Here is a 20,392-nt window from a genome sequence, read left to right as displayed (position 1 = left end):
AGCAGCAAAGGTTACAGGTTAAAGTAATGTAGAAATAAAAGTGTCAAATGTGAAATCCCTTGTGCAACAAAATCATCCTTTTGAGTGTCATTATACTGTGTGTTAGTGTTTTACCATGACTAGTGTGTAGCAGCATTTTGTTGTTGGGATGTTCGATCAGTAACATTTTGTAAGTGCACAGTACGAAGTGAGAAAATATAGATACAAGTACTGCATGTCATAGTTGAGATTTTGTACAACACTTGAGTTCATGTCCTTAGTTTCACTCTAAAGGCTCTTTTAGGGTACTGCAGGACACAGACGCTGTAACTTACGCATGTAGCATACGCCGGTGCAAGCCATTCATACTTGTGCGTCTGACTCAGTCTGACTCGCTCTGTAAAAACGCCACCGAAATGCTAGTCATTGCTGTGTCTTTTTTGCCAGTCGGGTTCATTTTTGTTTCTACTTCCTGCTTCTCTATCAACAATGGCGACTGAAACTTTCGCCGAAAACCTCCTCAGTTAACCTTTCCTCAATGTGTTCCATCTGTATTAATCCAAAACAATCAATTAGAAAGTTGCGGAGATGGAGAAGCAGACAGAAATACTAAAGCAAAAACACGCTACTACCAAGCGGACCAATCACAGCTCTTGCCGTCAGCGTCGCCGCGGTGCTTTGTTACCATAGGCTGTAGGTAGTTACATTTCTGGGGAGGTGCACGTCAGCTACGGCGTTACGGTCTGCAAGTCTGTAAGTCTAAACTACAATTATGAATATATTTATTCCAATGCAGTAACAATGTGGAAGTGATAACATCTATATTCAATTTAACATTATAACCTACACCTTTATAAAATTCCTATAGTTTCTTCACTAACTATATCGTATGTGTCTGGACAGACATACTGTAGCTGTAAAGTGCTTCTTGACTGGTCGACGCAGGCATACAACCACAAGGCAGTAATTACAGTTTCCCCTCCACTGCCTTCCCGTGTTTGTCTCACAGATGTTGTCCTGGGGAATCACTGGAGACCAGTGCAAACTTCATGCCTTGAGACCAGTGATGTAAAGCAAAGGTCATTTGAAATCTATAGCAGCAATGGACCTGAATGCTGCATCTAGATATTCTCACGGAGTCCCCCCCGGTCTGCTTCTCACAGCTAATTAACCTGCAACCTCTGCTGTATTAGTGAGCAAGATAATATCCTTTTGTGGAAGTATTATTTAGAGTGAGAGCAGTTTGAACTACAGTATTATGCTGTTGCAGGCACTCGATGAGCTTTGAAAAAGCTTTTAGAGCCCCTGCCGGTCAGATAACTTGAAGCCACGGAGGAATGTGTATTTAATGATTGTGTGAAACATTTGCTGTGTACAGTATTTGCTTACACTGTCTGGCATAGACTTATTACTCGATGTACCAAAGTAATCTTTTAGCTGTGAAAGGTCAGTGTACACTGAGACCAACAGCAGCTTGTTTTATCTGCGAAGCTCCTGAGAACAGCTTGATCCCAGATGTCCCACTCGCTGACATTATTTGAAAAGACATCTAGAGGATACTTAATAATTCCTCCTGGTAAAGTGGTAAATAAATGTTTTCCGTCATTTGGATCCAAATCCACCACCCTTTATTTTACGTAAAACTTATCCGAAGCAAGTGATATCTTACAGATGAAAAAATATCTCTTTTACTCTTAATCTGGCTATTGTTTCAAGACAAATTTGCCGCTTTTAAGATCAACAGACTTGTGGCAAACACAAACTAAGCAAGTTAAGATGCTTATACGGAAATCTGCCACCAAACAAAAGACCATATAAAATTTGTACTGAAGCTGAAGATAGTTGGCTTTCTGTCACAGCAAAATTATTTGTATATATTCATGCTACTTTTATTTTTTTTTATTATTTTTTTTTATTAACAGTGTCACGTCCTGCCACATCTGTTATTTTGTCACACAAACAGAAGAATCCAAAGATAAACTTATGGCCATGTGATGAATGTGCATTTGTAATGCGAGTTTCCATAGTGCCTGCCATATAGTGAGCCCTGCACACACTCTCGCAGGGATCCTAAGACCCTGTTTATGATACGGACAGAGATAGCTAATCTCATCACAAATCAAGCACCAGCACACAAAGTCTGCAGCAACCTAAAAGACATGACTTCAGAGTGGAACAGTGTATATGCGTGTACATTAAATGCACTCAGAATCTTTTTGGAGCAAACTGCAGCATTCGGGAAACAACAGGCACATGGACGGATACGTGCGGATAGAGTCTGCTGTTGTAATGTTGCATTCATGCCCTTTTTAGATCTTTTGAGCGCTGTGCCTAAAAGCTGGCGCAGTGTGTTTCCTTTTTCGTCTTAGAAATACTTGTTTTGCCTTGATAACGTTATGTAAGTGAGTAGGTTTTTACAGTGCAGCCATTTAATTTGTATGTTAATAAATGCAAAAAGCCATGGCATGTACTGAAGCCTGTTAAGTGTGTTTATTTCATTTTTTTTTTTTCTGACAGTCTGCCACATCCAGGTGACTGATTTTTAATACGTGTGCAAGAAGGAACATCTCAGCTCCTTTTCCTAGTAATCCTAACAAACTCCTGATGATTTTGTCCAGAAGCATTGTTGGGACAAAACATCACTGACCTGAAACTGACCCCATTTTCAACCCGGCTTCCTGACATGTGCTTTGTTTGACTCTGACATAGTAACTCAGAAAATCGAATAATGTTAAAATTAAATGTCAGAAGCACGGAGGTATTTTTGTAATGTCTTCTTATGCTCAAAATTTGTCCTTTGTCCATTGTCCTTGATGCTGATTTTATTGTTCTGCCGTTGACTCCACAAAGGTTTGGTGGTGATGTGTGCTAGAAGTGATGAAAGCTCCTACTTGTACGTGCATAACAGCTACATATAATATCTCTAACCCTGTGTCCACTCGCCATGCCTGGCCAAGCATGCATGCCTGCCACAAATACCCCGAGGCAAACAGGCAATGCACAGGAGAAACATTTTTCAGCATTTTCCGATATATGAATTTTTGACGGATTTGCACTCTTGCAACCTAGTAAAAAGGTTAGGGTTAGCTCACGTAAATACCTCAAGAAATATACAGAACAAGAATATCGATGCGTGTTGTTTGAGATTGTGTAAGCACAAGGGTGACATGGGCACTGAGGCTGTAATAATTAGATATATTATGCTTCACTTAATCCTAGTAAAGCCCAAGCAGCATCAAGGGCTAATCCCACAACTGCATAAGATTTTACAGTGCGTTTATTTGCAGTGAGCACCACGATTGACTGGAGAATTTCTGAAGCTATATATAGCTGATCTTTATTTATTTATCACTTTTCCCCTTAGGCAGAGTTTGATTAATGTTTTCATGTTATTTCATCGCTCTCTTAAGAATGACTTTAAGGTAAACAATCATAAATTATGCCTTGTCTCTTCGTAGAGTGTGTGACTCTCCAGGAGCATGAACAGAATATGTGAATCAATCTACACGGTGTCCAGGGGATTTGTGTTGTAAACTGAATCTATACTACCTCTAACTGAAGTGTTCAAAGTAAGCCTCGTTATATGCAGGTACAATATTTCCGTTTATCAGCAGCGAAAACTAGAAAACTGATTTATGGCGAAGCTTGAAGCAAAAATGTCAAGCGTCCAGCTGCAACGATCACATTTACGAGTTGCATTGAACGCAACATCAGAGGGCGGAACCAGTGTGGTCCAATAGAATCCATCAGCCAGAGACACGTTGAATGTTGTTTCCTCAGCAAACATGTCAGCCTCCAGTGCGTAGAAGAACTAAAATAAATTAAAAGATTTAACATTAATAGACAAAAACGTCACGATGGTAAGTTTATTAACAAGTATAACGTCTCTTTTTGTACAGTTTTATATTCTCAGCTTTCTACTGGTGCTACTAACAGCTCGCCGCATCTCGTTTAGCTCCTCGTTAGCAGTTAATTCAATAAAAAAATGGTAACAAACTGTCAAACAGGCTACTCACCTGTTTTGTGTTATTCCAGGTTGTTGTTGACTCCGACACCACTACCCTCCTTCGGGTCAAAGGGCCGCTGGAGTTAAAGTGTCAGCTGGATCTTACAGATGGTACGTTCATGGACGCTTTTCCCCCACAATGTATTTAATTGATATGCCAATTGTAGGTGAATTCATATGTGGTTTCATTTGGTCCCTGCAACTGCTCAGTTAAACTCTTCTGATTTCAGTTTTCTTGTTGCTGCCTCCTTCCCAGCGTCTGTCTTATTATCACATCTCATTTACATCAGAGCCAGTTGTGTATTATAAACCAGTGTACACTTCCTGATAAGAATAATTAGGAGTGAGGATTTTCCGCTATAATATCCCTTTGGTTGCTTTCATTTTACTACTTGAATTGTTTAAAAGTTGTTGCAAACTCTTCCCCACAATCCCTGGAATATATTTACACTCACTTGCCAGTTCATGAGGCACACTAGTGAAAATGAGTGCCCCTAAATCTTTGTGAACGGCATTCAGCGTTGGTTTAAAAATGTGTATTGTTTTGAAAACCCAACTTAGTCCGCGGGGCAAGGCTAAATAATTGAAATACTTTTCATTTTGGTCCAGTTTAACAGCACCACAAACTACATCCTCCAAATATGATCATACAGTTGAATTAGCAGCTTTCTGAATTGAGCATTATAACAGTTATGAAGCTAAGATTCAGTCCAGGACTGTTATGTTTGAATGCGTTGTTTTTCGTCAGGTGTGAAAGAGCTACAGAAAGTTGTGTATACAGGTATATACAGTGTCAGGGGAAAAAAAAGATAGAAAAGCTGACATCACATACTGTCTTCTCCGACGTGTTTCAACTTCAAGGTCGTCATCCTGATGATGGCCAGTGACCCTGATGAAGGCCATAAGCCGAAACACGTCTGTCTAATAAAGTTCTTCCGTTTACTACAAGTGCTGCTGGAGTCCTGACCTTCCTACAGTTTGTTTTCCTCCTTCATGCTGCTTGGTAGCAGGTGAAGTCGCGCCACTAGTACAACTTTTTTCCCTAGTGTTGCTAATGAGCTGGCAAGTGAGCGTAGATGTTTGTGCTATTGATTTAAAATATCTGAATCAGGCTTAACTCCTCCGCCGGATGTTAAAACTTCCCAAAACAAACCCAAGAACCCCAACGAGAGCTACAGCACTGCATCAGTTCATCTAAAAATCTTCAGCTGCGAAAGAGCAGAGCATGGCCACTGATCTAACACATCACGTTAATTTCAGAGTAGAACATAGTGCTGTTGCTCGTTGTCACTCTCCACATACAAGGAAAAAACAAGAAAATGTGCTTGTAAAACAAAGCAAAATGCGAAGGATAAGATTCTTGTTGAGTTTGGCATTGAAGCATCACATTTAACAACGCGTACCGGATGGCTGTAAAAACTATAAACGGCAGCAATAATAATTTAACAGCCAAAACCTTACAGGGCGAAATATAATGTCATAACATTTCAGCAAGACGTTGTCTGTTTTTTCTTACAGCACTGCTTAGGCAAAAGGTAATCTCAACAACATTTGAGGCCCTCCGCTCCCAGGTGAAATCTGACTCATGTGTCCTCGCAGTCTGCAACAGTCCTGTTATTATTTGGCCGAACAAAAGAGTTTTCATCACACCTCAAGAAATTACTCCAGACACACTGTGTGAGGATGTACATCAGTGGATACAGTAAGTTCTGATTTCAAAATCCTTTGAAAGTCAGCTGAAGCCGATTCAGAGCCGCTGCTAAGACCAGGACGGAGGCTCACACGAGTCCAGCTCTCACTGTCATTTTAAATTTCTGCTTTTGGTTTATGAAGCACATTAACATCAAACATGGACAAACAGCATTCGGCTTTTGTTCACCACATACCTGCTACAAACTCCCAGAAAACTGGAGGTCTTCTCCAACTCTCAGTTTTTAAACGACAGATTAAGACATTTTAGTTTGCTCCTGCGTGTTACTGAGGTGAATTTGAAAATAAATGTATTCATATATTGCATTATGCTGTATCTACACTGTCATTTTTCTGTTTCTCTCTCCTGCTATATTGGTATTATTTTATTTCTGATTATTTTTATTTTCTATAATGCATAAATTGCCTTTCACCTGGCTGAATTGTAATTGCGGTTTTTATTTATTTCAGGATAGATGAGCAAGAAAGTGCTGGCAAGAGATCTGCAAAAAAGAAAAGCAAAAAAAGTTTGTCAACGGTGTGTACACATTTTGTATCTGGCTGCAGCTGCAAGTTCGGGGGATTTGCAACATTTTGTGTTCATAGGAGATTACTAAATCCCGAAATGCATGTTCATAGTGTGCTCTACCTGGTATCTGCCAAGTAGCAAAGTTAAGATACAATTACTGCATATTTCATTATTGTTAGGCACAAATCCTTTTTTATTGTTGACAGGTTTTATCTAGCCTTTGAAGCCAGCTTGAATTTGCTTCACTCATAAAATTTTAGTGGGTGAATTTCAGGAGTCGCTCCACACAGAGCTGTCAGACCCAAAGTGATATGAAGAAATTAATTCATACTGCTACTCCCAGAGCATTATGGAGGACAACAATCCGTGGACGGACACTGAATTGCCTGAATTGTCTGCTGGCACATTGTGAAGAGGCTTTTAAACAGACGAAGCTGGAATCTACCGCAAAAATGAAAGGCCACACCGCCAGAGTAGCTACGGAGTTACTGGCTCCTCTGTTGTTTCTATAGTAACGCGTGAAGGACGGTAAATCCAATCTGACCACTTGCAGTTTCGACAATGTGTCCCACGTGTCTGGTCTGAATACGGCCTTAGACTCCTTGGCTGATAAAGGTGTTAGCAACAAATTGCTTTAACAATACCCAGGACCCAGTGTGATTCCTGTTTTGACCAACATTCAAACTTAAGCTACAGAGAGTGAGCTTAAAGACTATGACTCAGTCAAGGCTGCTTGTGCTACAACAATAGAATATTCACCCCAGATGGGATATGAACCCACAATCCCTTGTTTAAGAGGCCAGTGCCTTATGCAGTGCCACACACAATGACAGCAGTCTGTGTGTGGGCTGAAATCAGTCAGGTGTAGAAGTACTACTGAAAGTTGTATATACACATACACTGATAAGCCACAACATTTAAGCCACTGACAGGAGAAGTGAATAACACTGACCATCTTATCACAACTCAATGTTCTGCTGGAAAAACTTTTGGATCTGGGATTCATTTGTTTGGATGTTACTTAGACATGTACCACCCACCTAGACCAGACCAGGCACCCCCACCCCATAGCAATGACACTCCTTGATGACAGCAGCCATCCCCAGCAGGATGCAGCCTGACACAGGCACACACACACAAAAACGGTTTAGGAACAACTAAAAAAAACACCAAAAAAAACATGAAGAACGAAAGGTGTTTACCTGGCCTACAAATTCACTAGATCCCAAACGGATCAAGTATCTGTGGGATGCACTCGAACAAGCCTGATCCACAGAGGCCCCTCCCCTCAACCCATAGGACCCAAAGGCCCCCACTCACAGGACACCCTCAGAAGGCCCATGTCCATTCTCTGATGAGAATGTTTTGGAGGCACAAGGGAGACCTACACAATATTAGGAAGGGGGTCATAATGTTATGCCTGATCAGTGTTTGTAAAGTGTTAGAATAAAAAGAAGATTAAAACATGCAGTTTCCCATAGTTCAAGCTGAAATCACATATCTTCTTGTCTTTATAGTGTCTGCAGTATGCGTGTCTGAATATGTCTAATTGTAAATTCATACTTCGTCTTTCAGAGTGTCATAAACCTTCAGCTGATGATGGAGCTGTCAAAACCAGGTCCTCTGTCTGCACCAATCCTCACCAAGAATGTGCAGAAGTCTCACTTCCTGTTTACAACTCTTCCCATGGACTGTGTTGTCCGCACCAGCTGCACTGACACAATCAAAGAGTATGTCTTAACTCTACAGTGCAAGTGTTAATGAACGTATAATTAACTCACCCTTGATAGTTCCTAGCAGTAAAGCTTGTCTTTTTCTGGCTTTGCAGTGGCTGTGAGAGACTGTTAGAAGCGCTAACTCATCAGTTGTGTGAGATGGAGAAAGTGATGCTGCAGCACATTGCAGGGACAACGCTGCTTGTCCCTGAACCGCTCCACTTCCTGCTTCCAGAGCCAAAAGGACTGGTGACCGTGGTTTATCCAGCGGGGGTGCCTGACGACCAACTAGAGACACAACGCAAGGTATAAACCCCAGACTGAGCTAAATATTGCTAACCTGATCATGTCATAACATCTGTGTTTCTGAAAAGACTAACAGAACATCAATGAAAGGCTGGGGTATATAACTGTGTATACTACCGTTTAACCAGATGACAGCTGAATTATTTTGTAATAGTAATGCACTTAATACATTTCTTTCAAGGAGCTGCATCAACAGTTTGAGCTGCCAGATGACAGGCCGTACTTTAGGAGAGCCAATGCTTACCACTTTCCTAATGAGCCCTACAGAGACGGTTATCTCAGAAACCCTCATGTGGCTCTCACACATCCTTCACTGGATAATGGAAAGGTAGGACTGATTCAGTCCTGTTGTAATCTTTCTACTCTTTTGAAAACCGATAGAGATGTACTTTGTAAGGAATTGTAACCTTGTACGTGTTTATGCGTCTTCTCCTAAGGTGTACATGGTCCAAGGGATCTACAGTTACCACCACTACATGCAGGATCGGGTAGATGACAATGGCTGGGGCTGCGCTTATCGCTCCCTGCAGACCATCTGCTCCTGGTTCCAGCAGCAAGGTTACGTTGAGCGGCCTGTTCCTACTCACAAGGAGATCCAGCAGGTATAGGCCCTGCAAATACACACCCGACACAATAGAGAATATGCCCAGATTTGTGCCATATTTTTAGAATTTGCACACCAGCGGCGCCCAAGAGGCCTGATAACGTTTGGGCCGTCGTTTCCCAGGCTTTGGTGGATGTCGGAGACAAACAGGCGTCCTTTGTGGGCTCGCGCCAGTGGATCGGATCCATTGAGGTTCAGGCTGTTCTGAACCAGCTGCTTGGGGTGACTTCCAAGATCATGTTTGTGAGGTGTGATTGCAGTCCTAACTGCTCTTTGTGAATCATTATGTTAATGCGTTTGATTTGGATTTGTCTAACAGCTACTCTGTGTTTTCTCTAGTCAGGGATCTGAGTTGGCATCCAAAGGCAGAGAACTGGCCAACCACTTCCTTACTGAAGGAACCCCTATCATGATTGGTGAGCTCAAGCTATTATTATTATTCAAAGCATTTTGGGGTTTGGAGCTGAATTGAACTCACATAAACCTTCTGTTTTGTTTTGTTTTTTAATATATTTGACCATATTTTTATTTTTTTCTACAGAATCTTTATAATTAAAAAAATAATTCTTAAGTTTATTATTGTTTTCTGAAGCTATCTTTCCATTGCCAGCCTCTGTAAACACAGACTAACATTTTTGATATTAGTTAAAATACTAATCACATTTAACTATGATGTATATAGTGTGTGCAATTGTGAAGCTTCTCCTGAAGTGCGTGATGAAAACCAATTATAACATCATGTAGGATGTTAAATCCTCTCCAGTTCGAGCTCGGTTTAGGACAAACAAGTCAAAATTTCCTGTCAGGATTTACTGTCTATTAGTTAAAACTTACATGTCATCTGTGTTTCAGGAGGGGGAGTTTTGGCTCACACTATCCTGGGAGTGGCGTGGAGTGAGACCACAGGGGAGATCCGCTATCTCATCCTAGATCCTCATTACATGGGAGCAGAGGACTTACAGGTTATCACAGACAAGGTATAAATGTTCTAAACATCCACGCCAGCTGCATTTCTCACTCTATACAGTTGTTTTTTTTTGTACAGTCCTGACCTCTGCCTGGATGTTGTTTTTCTCAGGGCTGGTGTGGCTGGAAAGGACCTGATTTTTGGGATCAAACCGCTTATTATAATCTGTGTCTGCCTCAGAGGCCGAAGACCATCTGAGCTCTCGAGGCTTTTCAGATGGACCTCGTGTGTTATCGGTGAAGCACATGCAAAACTAAGAAGTACTGTTATGGCAGACTTTGCAAGTTAAAGTAATTTATGTAATTGTGGCAAATTCTTGTGATTTACCCTCATAGATTTGGTCAATTCGTACATAAATTGTCAAAAATCCCAACCAGGGATGGATGTAATATTTGTATTAAAAGAGAATTTGACTAAACTGTACTTGGCATTGGTTGAATGAAATGTGTAGAATTAGTCAATCCATCTGAAAATCTGTGCATATTTGTATCATAGCCATTTTTCAAACATAGGAAAACAAATTATATTCCCATTTTATGAGTAGCATGTCTATTTTTGTCACATTTGACATAAATAAATGGAAAATATTTAATATTTATGAGATGGAATGACAATATTTGAGTCACCCAGGGAATTTAAAAAGTCCAATGTGAGTCTGTTTCACTACTTTTGGGGTTTTATGTAGAATACAGTCATCATTAGTGGTGTCTCTGCTACAGGTAACTAAATAACACAGGTCCAAACAACCACTGGATAAGTGTTTTTGTTTCCAGTGACAAAACTGTGGCACTTGTAGTGAATACATTACAGTGAAATTGCATCGGTGCACTTTGCCATAGAATTGCCGGAAACAAGCCATCCTCGGCTATGCAATAGAAAAATGTGTATTTCATCTAACAATCTCACACTGACAGGTCATTTTGCAGCTTTAATGAATTACATATACATTATTTATTTCTGATTTCTGATTTTATCAGTGGGTTGACTGTCTGAATCCAGGGCTGATTCAGAAATACCCCCATTCAATCCCCATCTCTACCCATCCTGCATTGGCATGTAAATTCTATGACAGTGACCAGACACAGGTTTATACGACGGATTCTCCCAAGTGCCATTGTCCTAGGACATCGGCATTTCATCAGTGTGTGTCACTTCTAGGTCTAACTACGTTATTAAGAGTAAAACCGTGACAAATTGTAATTTCAAGGGACGCGCCTCTAGATAATCCCTTTTCTTGTTAATGGAGATGCACTAGGGGGTGCAGTTACTTTGGCATAATGGATCCCCAAGGAAAAACTAAATGACCTCCACCCAATTCCTCCACAGGTTCTGTTCTTTGATATGTTTAAATTACTTAAAAACTTTTTCAGACAAGGTCAAATCACTGCAGGGCATTGGTCCACTCTAAACACAAGATGTAAGCTAATAGACTGCGTATGTAATGCTGGCAAGCGTCTAAAATCTATTGATGTTACTACCCCAAGTTTTTTATTATAATTATTTACTTAATGTATATATAAACAAGTAAGGCGAAAACAGACTCTCCTCAATGGATTCACCACACACTACACGCCATACTATTCAAATTCATTATGTTTTTTCATTTTGACTAAATTCAAATTTCTTAATAAAACCTACCCATGTCTTCATTTTAGATTGTAATCTTTGTTTGATTAAGCCTTCAAATGCATTTCTTTAGTGACTGAAAATGATTGAGTCTATGTTTAGTTAGATTCCTGGCTATGATTTGCTCAATGATACACACATTTATAAATAAAAATGGAAATATATATCTATATGTGGATGAAAAACATTCTCGTTTTTAAAATGGTGAAAAGGCACTTGTGGCACTTAGGTTATTTACACGTTTGGCCTTTCACATTGTATTTTAAACAATTTTTTAGCCATTTAAATTAAATTATACGTATTTTCGTGAAAATAATTTTACAGCAACGGCAGAGCTCTCCCACAGAGCAGCCGTTGCCAGGAAGTGACGTATAGCAGTTACTAGGCACCAGCTAAGCAACATGTCGCTGTCAGTGTCCAGCTTCATCCCGCTACCCGCTAAGATTTTGTATTTTGGTGCAGGTTTCTGTTTAATTTATTCGTCTCTTTAACGGAACCCGCTCCCTCTAGTAGATGCAACTCTAACGCGAAACACCGTTTGTTGTTTGTGCCTCCCTCCGTCGGGTAAGTTAACGTGTCCGTATAGCTAAAGTTAGCTAACCTGAACGAAGCGAGTCAGTGTTAATGTTAGCTAACTATTAAAGTGTATGATGTCAGGTTTTAAGTCATGTTTTGCTTTCACCGTATGTAAAAGTGCACCTAAGCGTTAGAAATGTCTTCACGTACAATGATGCTGCTGGGGCAGGTTTGTCCAAACCGCTTTGTTTGTCCTTTCCTTTCATATTTATGGGCCAAGAATCCATGTTTGGGGTAAATGTTTGCTACTGTTAATTTGTCGTTTTGTTGTGAAGGTAGAAAGTTAGTATTTGGAAAACCACAATTATTGTTAATTAGCCTGTAAATGATCTAACATGGCTCTTTGACACTATACCTTTACAGGTTCTGTGTGTTGTGGAAGACAACATGTTCAACCCTGGTGAACTAGAAGGTGAAGTGGACCACTCGTTTTTTGATAGTGATTGTGATGATAGCACAGGAAATGGAGGCAAAAGAAAGAGCGTGAAGGCTGAAAAGGAAAGCCAAGGAGGACGTACAAAACAAACTGAAAAGGCAAAAGATGATATTTCCCCAAGGACTAATAAGACAAGAAAAAATCTGAAGCAAGTGGAGAAGGACAGTGGCAGCAGAGTTGAGAAGAAAGAGAGGAGCAGGGTGTCCAGTGTGTCATCTGTTTCCTGTGTGTCAGATAAAGTTGTCGGACGTAGCACTGATGGTGAGTGTGACTCTAATTTGCAGTCTAAAAGGCCCGATGGATCGTTTATGGCCTTGTTGGCTGATGCCAGAGAGGTAGATGATAAGGATGTCTACAGCCAGAGCACAAGTGAGACCGAAGAAGACGCATTATCGTTCAGTGCCACCAAAAAAAGGAAAAATAAACTGTCTCCTAAAAAACTGATAAGAAGTCGGCGCACCCGAAGTCCATCTCCCACTTCAACTGATACCAGTGCAGACGCAGACTCCGAGTGCTCCTACAGCGGTGGCAGTCGGAGGAGCAGTTTGGCGTCCCCCGCCCTCCGCAGACCCAACGAGTCTTCCTCATGCGCTGGAGTAAGAAGGACCAGGAGGGGCTCAGCGGGATCTCGGGATTTGCCTGACACCTGTACAGATGAGTCAGAAGATACAGTGACAGATGTGAGCCCCCTGTCCTCTTCTGATACAAGCCCCCTCCAGTCACTGGACCTGAAACACACGGAGGTTGAAGAGAGAAGCCATAAAGAGCAGCAGCATCCGCAGCAGGAAGAGGAGAGTGTGCCCTCCGGTGGCCTTAGCAACATGCATCAGGGAGAGGATTCAGATCAGGACGTGGATGATTGTGAGTAAACGTGCCATTCAGCATCACATTACGCTTACTTGTTTCGACACAGAGATTCCTCACAGCGTTAAAGTCATGCAGGCTGAATTCAATGATATACACAAGGGCAGAGTTAACACACACTGTGCATAGACAAATCTTTTACTTAAATTCTGCTACATAAAAACCTCTTGGTTCAGTGTCAAGGATTTGAAAATATATTGCTATAAAAATATGATATAACAACAAATGTCATTTTTTTTTATAATTTCAGACTCTCTCAGTTTAGAAAGTCAGCTTGAAAGTAAACTGGTCTTCCACTGTCCCGGAGGGAGAAACAGGAAGAACTACTCATTCACCAACGATGAGGTCCGGCGTATAGATCGAGAGAATCAGCGACTTCTTCGGGAGCTGTCGCGCGCTTCTCCAGGATCCAGACCAGGAACGGCTGTAGGGAAGAAAACCCACGTGGCCAGTAACTCGCCTCTGATTCGTCTCTCTCACAGTGCGCTTAACAGGCAGCGCGAGCGGCAGCGCATCGAGAAGGACAACCTGGTGAGTTTTTTTTATTTTAAGCCATTATAACAATATAAATATTCATGGCAACATCTGGCAAATAATTCGTCAGTATGCACACAGATGTATAAGTTTAATGAGTGTGTCATACGAAATGGTGCTTCACCTTGGAATATGCTAGGTAGGAATATTTGCTGTAACCACCAGTAGTCAGCTAAAATGTCAGTTGTGTGTGTGTGTGTGTGCATTTTCAAGTTTAAAGTGTAAACAGGCATTTACGTTGTGATACAGAGCTGACGATAGAACGTGAAGGTTTATTGCATCCTGTGTAGCGTACCTGACAGTGTCAGCCGTTAGCTGCTGATGTGCTTGTGTTTGTATATTTCCAGAGAAGTAAAGGAAATCTTTTTTTTTAAACTTATGCACACCTGGAAGTCCATTTGTGTGTCCAAGTGTGCAACAGTTGACTTGACTTTATTCTCCAACAAGCACCAGTATCAAATCTTGAGACAAATTGTGTCTTTCAGTGTTTTTCCGTGATGTCCTCCTAGCCGTACGTCACTTGTCCACGTCTCATTTTCAGATGGGACCTTTGACATGTGGAATGTCATCCCTGTCTCTTTTTTAAACTGACCCAGCTGAGGAAGTTACAGTACACGGTGCACAAAAATCATAAAGTGCGGCGGTGAATTTCTGATTGGGTCTGGATATATTAACTTTTGTCTGTGAGCATATACTGTTTCTATAGGTTTCAAAATAATCATACATTTGAGTTAGCACTTTCATTTGCTCTTTCAACATAAACTGAACATTATAACCGTCACGCAGCTAAGATTTAGTGAAGGATTGTTTTATTAGAATATATATTAGAAGGGCAGCACAGACAAGCTCGTTGGGTTAATTGATCATTCTAAACTGGCCGTATGTGTGCATGTGAGTGTGAATAGTTGTTAGTTTCTTTGCGTTAGCTTTGTTATAAAAACTTCCTTAAACTAAACAGTAACAAAACTGAGGTCCTCCTCATTGGCACCAAATCCACTCTATCCAAAATCGACAGCTTTTCTCTTAGTATTGACAACTCCTCCGTTTCATCCTCCCCCCAGGTTAAGAGTCTGGGTGTCATCCTTGACAGCACACTATCCTTTCAATCCCACATCAGTAACATTACTCGGTCTGCCTACTTCCACCTACGTAACATTAATCGCCTCCGCCCCTCCCTTACCCATCCTTGTTCACAGTCTTGTCACTTCCCGTCTGGATTATTGCAACTCTCTCCTCTTTGGCCTTCCACACAAATCCCTCCATAAACTTCAACTAGTCCAGAATTCAGCTGCCCGCATCAAAACTCGAACCCCCTCCATTCACCACATCACTCCTGTCCTTCAAGAGCTTCATTGGCTCCCAGTTCAATTCCGCATCCAATTTAAAGTCCTCCTGTTTACTTTCAAGGCCATTCACAACCTCACCCCCCCCCCCCCCATATTTGTCTGATCTCCTCCATGTTCCCACTCCCTCCCGCTCTCTACGATCCTCTTCCTCCATACATCTGTCTGTCCCTACTGCCCGTCTTACCACCATGGGGGAGCAGAGCATTCAGCCGCTCTGCTCCCCGTCTCTGGAATTCACTACCACCCCAACTCAGAAATATTGATTCATTTCCCCATTTCAAATCACAACTCAAAACATATCTGTTTAAAACTGCCTATCTATCTATCTATAAATCAAGAAGCGTCTGTGTGTGTGTGTGTCTGTGGCACGCATATCTCGCGAACCGTTGGCCCGATTGATTTGAAACTGGGCAGGTGTCTCGCTACGGGCACGAAGATGTGCATTGCTAAGTTTGACGTTGTTTGGATAAGAAATGTAAAATATATCGGTAAAATAGGTTTTCTCCGCTCTAATATTTCCACTAATCCTCATACACAGCACCTGTAGGCTCCCACTATAGGAATACATACTTCCGACGGGCACTGCACTAGTTCCACCTGATGACAATTGCTCTGCCTTTTTTTTGTTGTTTTTATATATATATATATATATATATATGTAGGTACAAAGTCCCTGTGCACAGCCCTTCTTCCTCCAGGTGCTGATGGTGTGCAATATGACTATACAAAATCAAAAAGTGGTATACATCGCACACTGGAGAGTATTTTTGCTGACTTTATTCGGCGTGAACAACGCGTTTCGCAATTTGCTAATATATATATATATATGTATTTTATTCTTCTGCTGTTTCTTCTTATGAATGTATGTACGGTGTCCTTGAGTGCCAAGAAAGGCGCCTTTAAATAAAATGCATTATTATTATTATTATTATTATTATTATAGTCTGGCGACCTGTCCAGGGTGTAGCCCACCTCTTGCTCATTGACAGCTGGGATAGGCTGCACCCCCAATTTTCATCAAATGTCCTTGTAATTGGTTTTAATCCGCTATTATTCAAGACTAAATAAAACTCTCATCTTGATTATCAGAAGGTTGGGCAATTTAATTAATGACACTTAGCGTGTGTAATGTTACATCTTTTCTTAAATTTTAAATAGATGTTTGTACATGTCTTTAAAGATACTGACACTAGTGTGGTAGGTAGTAGTTGGTTGGGTTTAGCGTCACTCTTAAAGCGCCACCCCTGAAAACGGACACGGATGGACTTGGACAGATGGCAGCAGGTGGCAGGCAAGCAGCAGTGCCACAGCCTGACATTATAAGACAGTTCAGGCTCTGGAGATTTAGCCTCTCACCCCGTATATTAACTCTGCTTGACCACTTGGGGAGAAAAACACATGTTCAGACAACCAGCGGCTTTTAAAAATAACTGAGTGAAATGATAATTAGATTAGTAATTGGCAGCCGGTGGGGTGTTAACTGTTGCTACGTGAAACCCTGCGCTATTTTCTTCTCTGTTATTTACTTATTTACTTTATTTTTCTCTCATTATCGCTAATTAGAGATCTTACTTTAATCCCTGCTGTTGTCGTTATAAGGGCGCGTGTTTCATTTTTCGGGACAGACTGTTCCCTCTCTTGGGTCTATCTCTCTGCGTTGTCAGGAGGTGCTTTTCGCCTCCTCTATTCTTGGAGAGAAGTAATTGAATCTGCTGTGTGGTCAGTGAATCAGATCCACACATCACACGTGTTAGAGCCCTCATTTGTCCGGCACAAGAAGAACGGCCTCTATGCATTTCAAGATCGCTCAATTAAACTACATACATTTTTATTTTATTTTTTTTCAAAGACCTGATATTAATACAGAGGGAGATAAATAATTATTACATTGGAGATGCAGCAGGTGCCGGGTCTGACTGCAATTAGAAGCCTTCAGTGCTTTTTATGACCTCTTGAGGACTTGTGAACCTAAGAAGAGCAGTCTCTCGATGCTTGAGCTTTTTCTCGTTACTTTTGCATCATGTGGATCTTTTGCTTACTGAGGGGATTTGAGCGGAGCCTGCATGTGGGAGTGTGACTGCATGCATGACATTCAGCCACTTGCCTACACTGCTTTGCCTCATACTGTTTTGGTGGGTTTGCTGTAATGCCAGGCTTCGTCTTCTCATCATTACCTGAAATTTGTTAAGCAGGGCATCAAATAATTCTTTATTTCATGAGTAATACAGTTTATATAAGTTGTGGGTCAGCCGCTAGAACAGTTTTGATCATTATTTGTAATCAGACGATAGAAGAACAACCAGTATAGCAGTTTATCATGCGCAGCTAACTAATGCAGCCCAAATGAATGTGGCCCTGCAAAAACTGGTGCTGATTCTCTGGTTCTTCAATAAAACAAAATATTGAAAACAGATGTCAAGTTAAAGCCATACACTTCAACAGCATCACAAACTGCTACAACGGCAAGTTTTAACAAATGCTGAACACTACAACATCCGTGATGTTTTGTTGCTGGAAGAAATACTTGAGTAAAAGTTGCAGTACCAAATAAAATAGAAATATACGTAAATACTTTAAATTTTAGAACAAAGCCTTAACTTTAAAACCAAAAAACTGAGTATAATACAGCTTTTCAGAGTATTATGTTGCAATGATGCATTTATGTGCTACTAGGGCTGGGTATCGTGGCCAATTTCCTAAATCGATTCAATTTCGATTCATAAGGTTCTGAATCGATTAATCACGATTCGATTCGATTCGATTCGATTTCGATTCAATCTTCTCATAAATAATGAAAATGGCTCAACTGTTTTGCCCCGGACGGCTTGTTGTCGGAAGCTAACGTTAGCGTAGTGTGATACCTCGTCAAGTGGTTTCTGAGGTTTGTAGTATTTCTACAATAACTGACCTCCGCTTGGCAGATCTTGCAAACCACTTTGGTTTTATCCAGCTCTTTGTCCGGTGTTGTTTTAAATCCGAAATGGTTCCAGACGTCAGACTTCAGCTGGGACGGCTTGCTGAGCGGAGTTTTACCTGCATCGGCCATTGTGTGTATGCACGCTTGTGAACGTGAACCGGGCGTAAACGCGCCGCTGCTTCGTCGCGCGCGAGACCACTGGGGTTCATGGGAAAAAAAAATCGATCTCATGCCCTATGAATCGATATTGCAAAATTTAAATGAAATCGATCCGAAATCGATTGAATCTATTTTTTTACCCAGCCCCATGTGCTACAGCAATGTGCTGCTGTAGCTGGTTGCGATGAAGCTGGTTTCATCTGTATGCAAACATAAAGAAGCACGTTGTATGTTTTGTATAGATTAGTATGAAATTGAAACACCCAAGCAAATAAAAGTACAGCAAAATCATTCATGTGCAATACTTGATTAAACAAACTTGGTGACTTTTCACTACTAATCGTAGGAGATGCATCAGGACAGTTTTCATTTACGGTCTATTTTTAATTATTTGTGTGAAATATTTGTGTTTCTCTCAGGCTTTTCTGAAGAGACTAGAGTCTGTCAAGCCTACACCTGGCATGAGGCGCTCGGAACAACTTGCAGACTACCAGCGCCATGTTGGATACCTGGGGGCGCCTTCGTATCCCATCTGTCTGTCCGCCACAGGAAAAGAAAGATCCAGCACAAGGACATCCTCAGGTAGGTCTGTCTAAATCTGCCGACTGTGAGTGCCCATGTTCACACCTGGCATTAAAATGCATTGGGTGATAAATAAACATCTCTTAACCAGCGGCGTGAAGCACCCTAGACGTTATTTAGGAAGTGGTCTGGGCTGCATATGTCCACATAATCTTAGCAGTGTGAACACAATGCATCCTTAAGCACAGAGGTTACTGGGTTAAGAATACTTCATGTGTATGCCTTAAACAGTATAGCAACATGATGAGTGGATTCCTGCAGCGACTAAACCGTGGGCGCCACTTGATGTGTATTAGCACTTGAAGACAAACCCATTTGCGAGGCAATGATTTTCCAAGCACGGTTTGACGCCAGCAGGAGTGTGTGTATTTATTTTGGATCGGCCTGGTGTTTTTTTTGCGCGTGTTGATTTAATCAAGGTGCACAGAGAGGATCAGCATGTGGCACGGCGCTGCAACACTCTTCTCAAATTGGAGGCTGCAGGTTTGTCACGTGTCTGATGACCTGCTGCCTCCAGATGGCTGCAGAGGTTTCATTTACAGAAAGAGAAGGCAGTGTAAAGCAGCCGTGAACGCTGGTAAGAATCACCCATTCATTTATAGATCCGTACCTGCTTTACTGTGTCTGAACTCATGACCACAAATACCTTGTTACTTGCTTTAAGAGTAACACTTAAAATAACAAGGTACAATCCAGGCTACTAAACAACAGTGATCACAGTAAAAACACTAATTGTTCTTGTTTGCTTTTACTGCAGCTGTTTGTTTTGGCTGAAATGCTCAGTTGTACTTGCCTTTGCTTCTCAGAGGAATAAGAAAAGGTTTTGATTGGAATATTATGATGAGTCTGTAACCAGAAAACATCTCTTTCTTTCTCTCGCCAGCATGTCCCAGACCAACTCGCCCCAGAACCGCTTTCACCGGCACCGACTCCAGCAGCACTCCTGTAACCAGGTCAAAAAAACTGAGCGCACCCCGACCAGCCTGGTGCTGAGAACGCTGCACTTTAACATCATCTAGTCTACACAGAAGCACGTGGCTGTCTCCTTCAGTAATGTCTATTGTTAACTATTCATAACAAAGGGTTGAGTGTGGAAGGCTTGGCTCTCAGTGAATCTTGATGCATACATAGATCCAGTTCACTTCTAACTGACTTTATCGCCATATAACTTATGCATTTTGAAGCAGATGCTCTGTGATGAAATATTGAAATATTGCAACCAACGCTCTGATCGCAAAACTAATGTTATTCACTTCAGTAGTTCGTCTGTGGCTTCTGAATATGTCAGTTTAGTTGAAATGCTGCTTGCGCAACAACAGCTCTGTGGAGATGATAAAAATAACAAACATTCGATTGTTTACTATTTTAGAGAGTAAAGTTTCCATTTTATGTGAAACTTTTTTGTTTTTTTCACGACATTTATATTATTTCTGATGCTCCAGATAATTATATTTTGAAAAAAAATAAAAACAGTTATTTAAAATCTTCAGTGTCATGTTGATTCTGTTTCTTACTAAGTAAAGCTGCTTGTTCTAGCACTTTTACAACAATAATTCA

At 41.1% G+C, this 20,392-nt stretch overlaps 2 protein-coding genes across 2 annotated transcripts; both read left to right on the top strand.

Moving 5' to 3' along the window:
* Positions 1-3,250: 3,250 nt before the first annotated feature.
* Positions 3,251-10,729, top strand: ufsp2 (ufm1-specific peptidase 2). Its single transcript, XM_084570200.1, has 12 exons — positions 3,251-3,839; positions 4,015-4,096; positions 5,504-5,687; positions 6,146-6,212; positions 7,779-7,933; positions 8,032-8,224; positions 8,406-8,552; positions 8,662-8,826; positions 8,952-9,076; positions 9,168-9,244; positions 9,681-9,805; positions 9,907-10,729. The coding sequence occupies exons 1-12, from the start codon at positions 3,837-3,839 to the stop codon at positions 9,991-9,993; spliced, it is 1,410 nt and encodes a 469-aa protein (XP_084426326.1). The 5' UTR covers positions 3,251-3,836; the 3' UTR covers positions 9,994-10,729.
* A 961-nt stretch (positions 10,730-11,690) lies between these two features.
* Positions 11,691-20,290, top strand: cfap97 (cilia and flagella associated protein 97). Its single transcript, XM_084567993.1, has 5 exons — positions 11,691-11,985; positions 12,361-13,294; positions 13,548-13,828; positions 18,673-18,835; positions 19,719-20,290. The coding sequence occupies exons 2-5, from the start codon at positions 12,385-12,387 to the stop codon at positions 19,826-19,828; spliced, it is 1,464 nt and encodes a 487-aa protein (XP_084424119.1). The 5' UTR covers positions 11,691-11,985; positions 12,361-12,384; the 3' UTR covers positions 19,829-20,290.
* Positions 20,291-20,392: the final 102 nt, after the last annotated feature.

Source organism: Chelon labrosus, assembly GCF_963514085.1.
Source record: "Chelon labrosus genome assembly, chromosome: 2".
NCBI lineage: Eukaryota > Metazoa > Chordata > Actinopteri > Mugiliformes > Mugilidae > Chelon > Chelon labrosus.
This window is presented reverse-complemented; position numbering and strand designations above follow the sequence as displayed.

Excerpts from the sequence above, each read along its gene's own strand:
- ufsp2 (XM_084570200.1), top strand. Across the intron at positions 5,688-6,145 it reads GATGTACATCAGTGGATACA|GATAGATGAGCAAGAAAGTG; the intron begins GTAAGTTCTGAT and ends TATTTATTTCAG. Across the intron at positions 8,553-8,661 it reads CTTCACTGGATAATGGAAAG|GTGTACATGGTCCAAGGGAT; the intron begins GTAGGACTGATT and ends TCTTCTCCTAAG.
- cfap97 (XM_084567993.1), top strand. The coding sequence starts at position 12,385 with ATGTTCAACCCTGGTGAACTAGAAGGTGAAGTGGACCACTCGTTTTTT. Across the intron at positions 13,829-18,672 it reads GCATCGAGAAGGACAACCTG|GCTTTTCTGAAGAGACTAGA; the intron begins GTGAGTTTTTTT and ends TGTTTCTCTCAG. Across the intron at positions 18,836-19,718 it reads CAGCACAAGGACATCCTCAG|CATGTCCCAGACCAACTCGC; the intron begins GTAGGTCTGTCT and ends TTCTCTCGCCAG.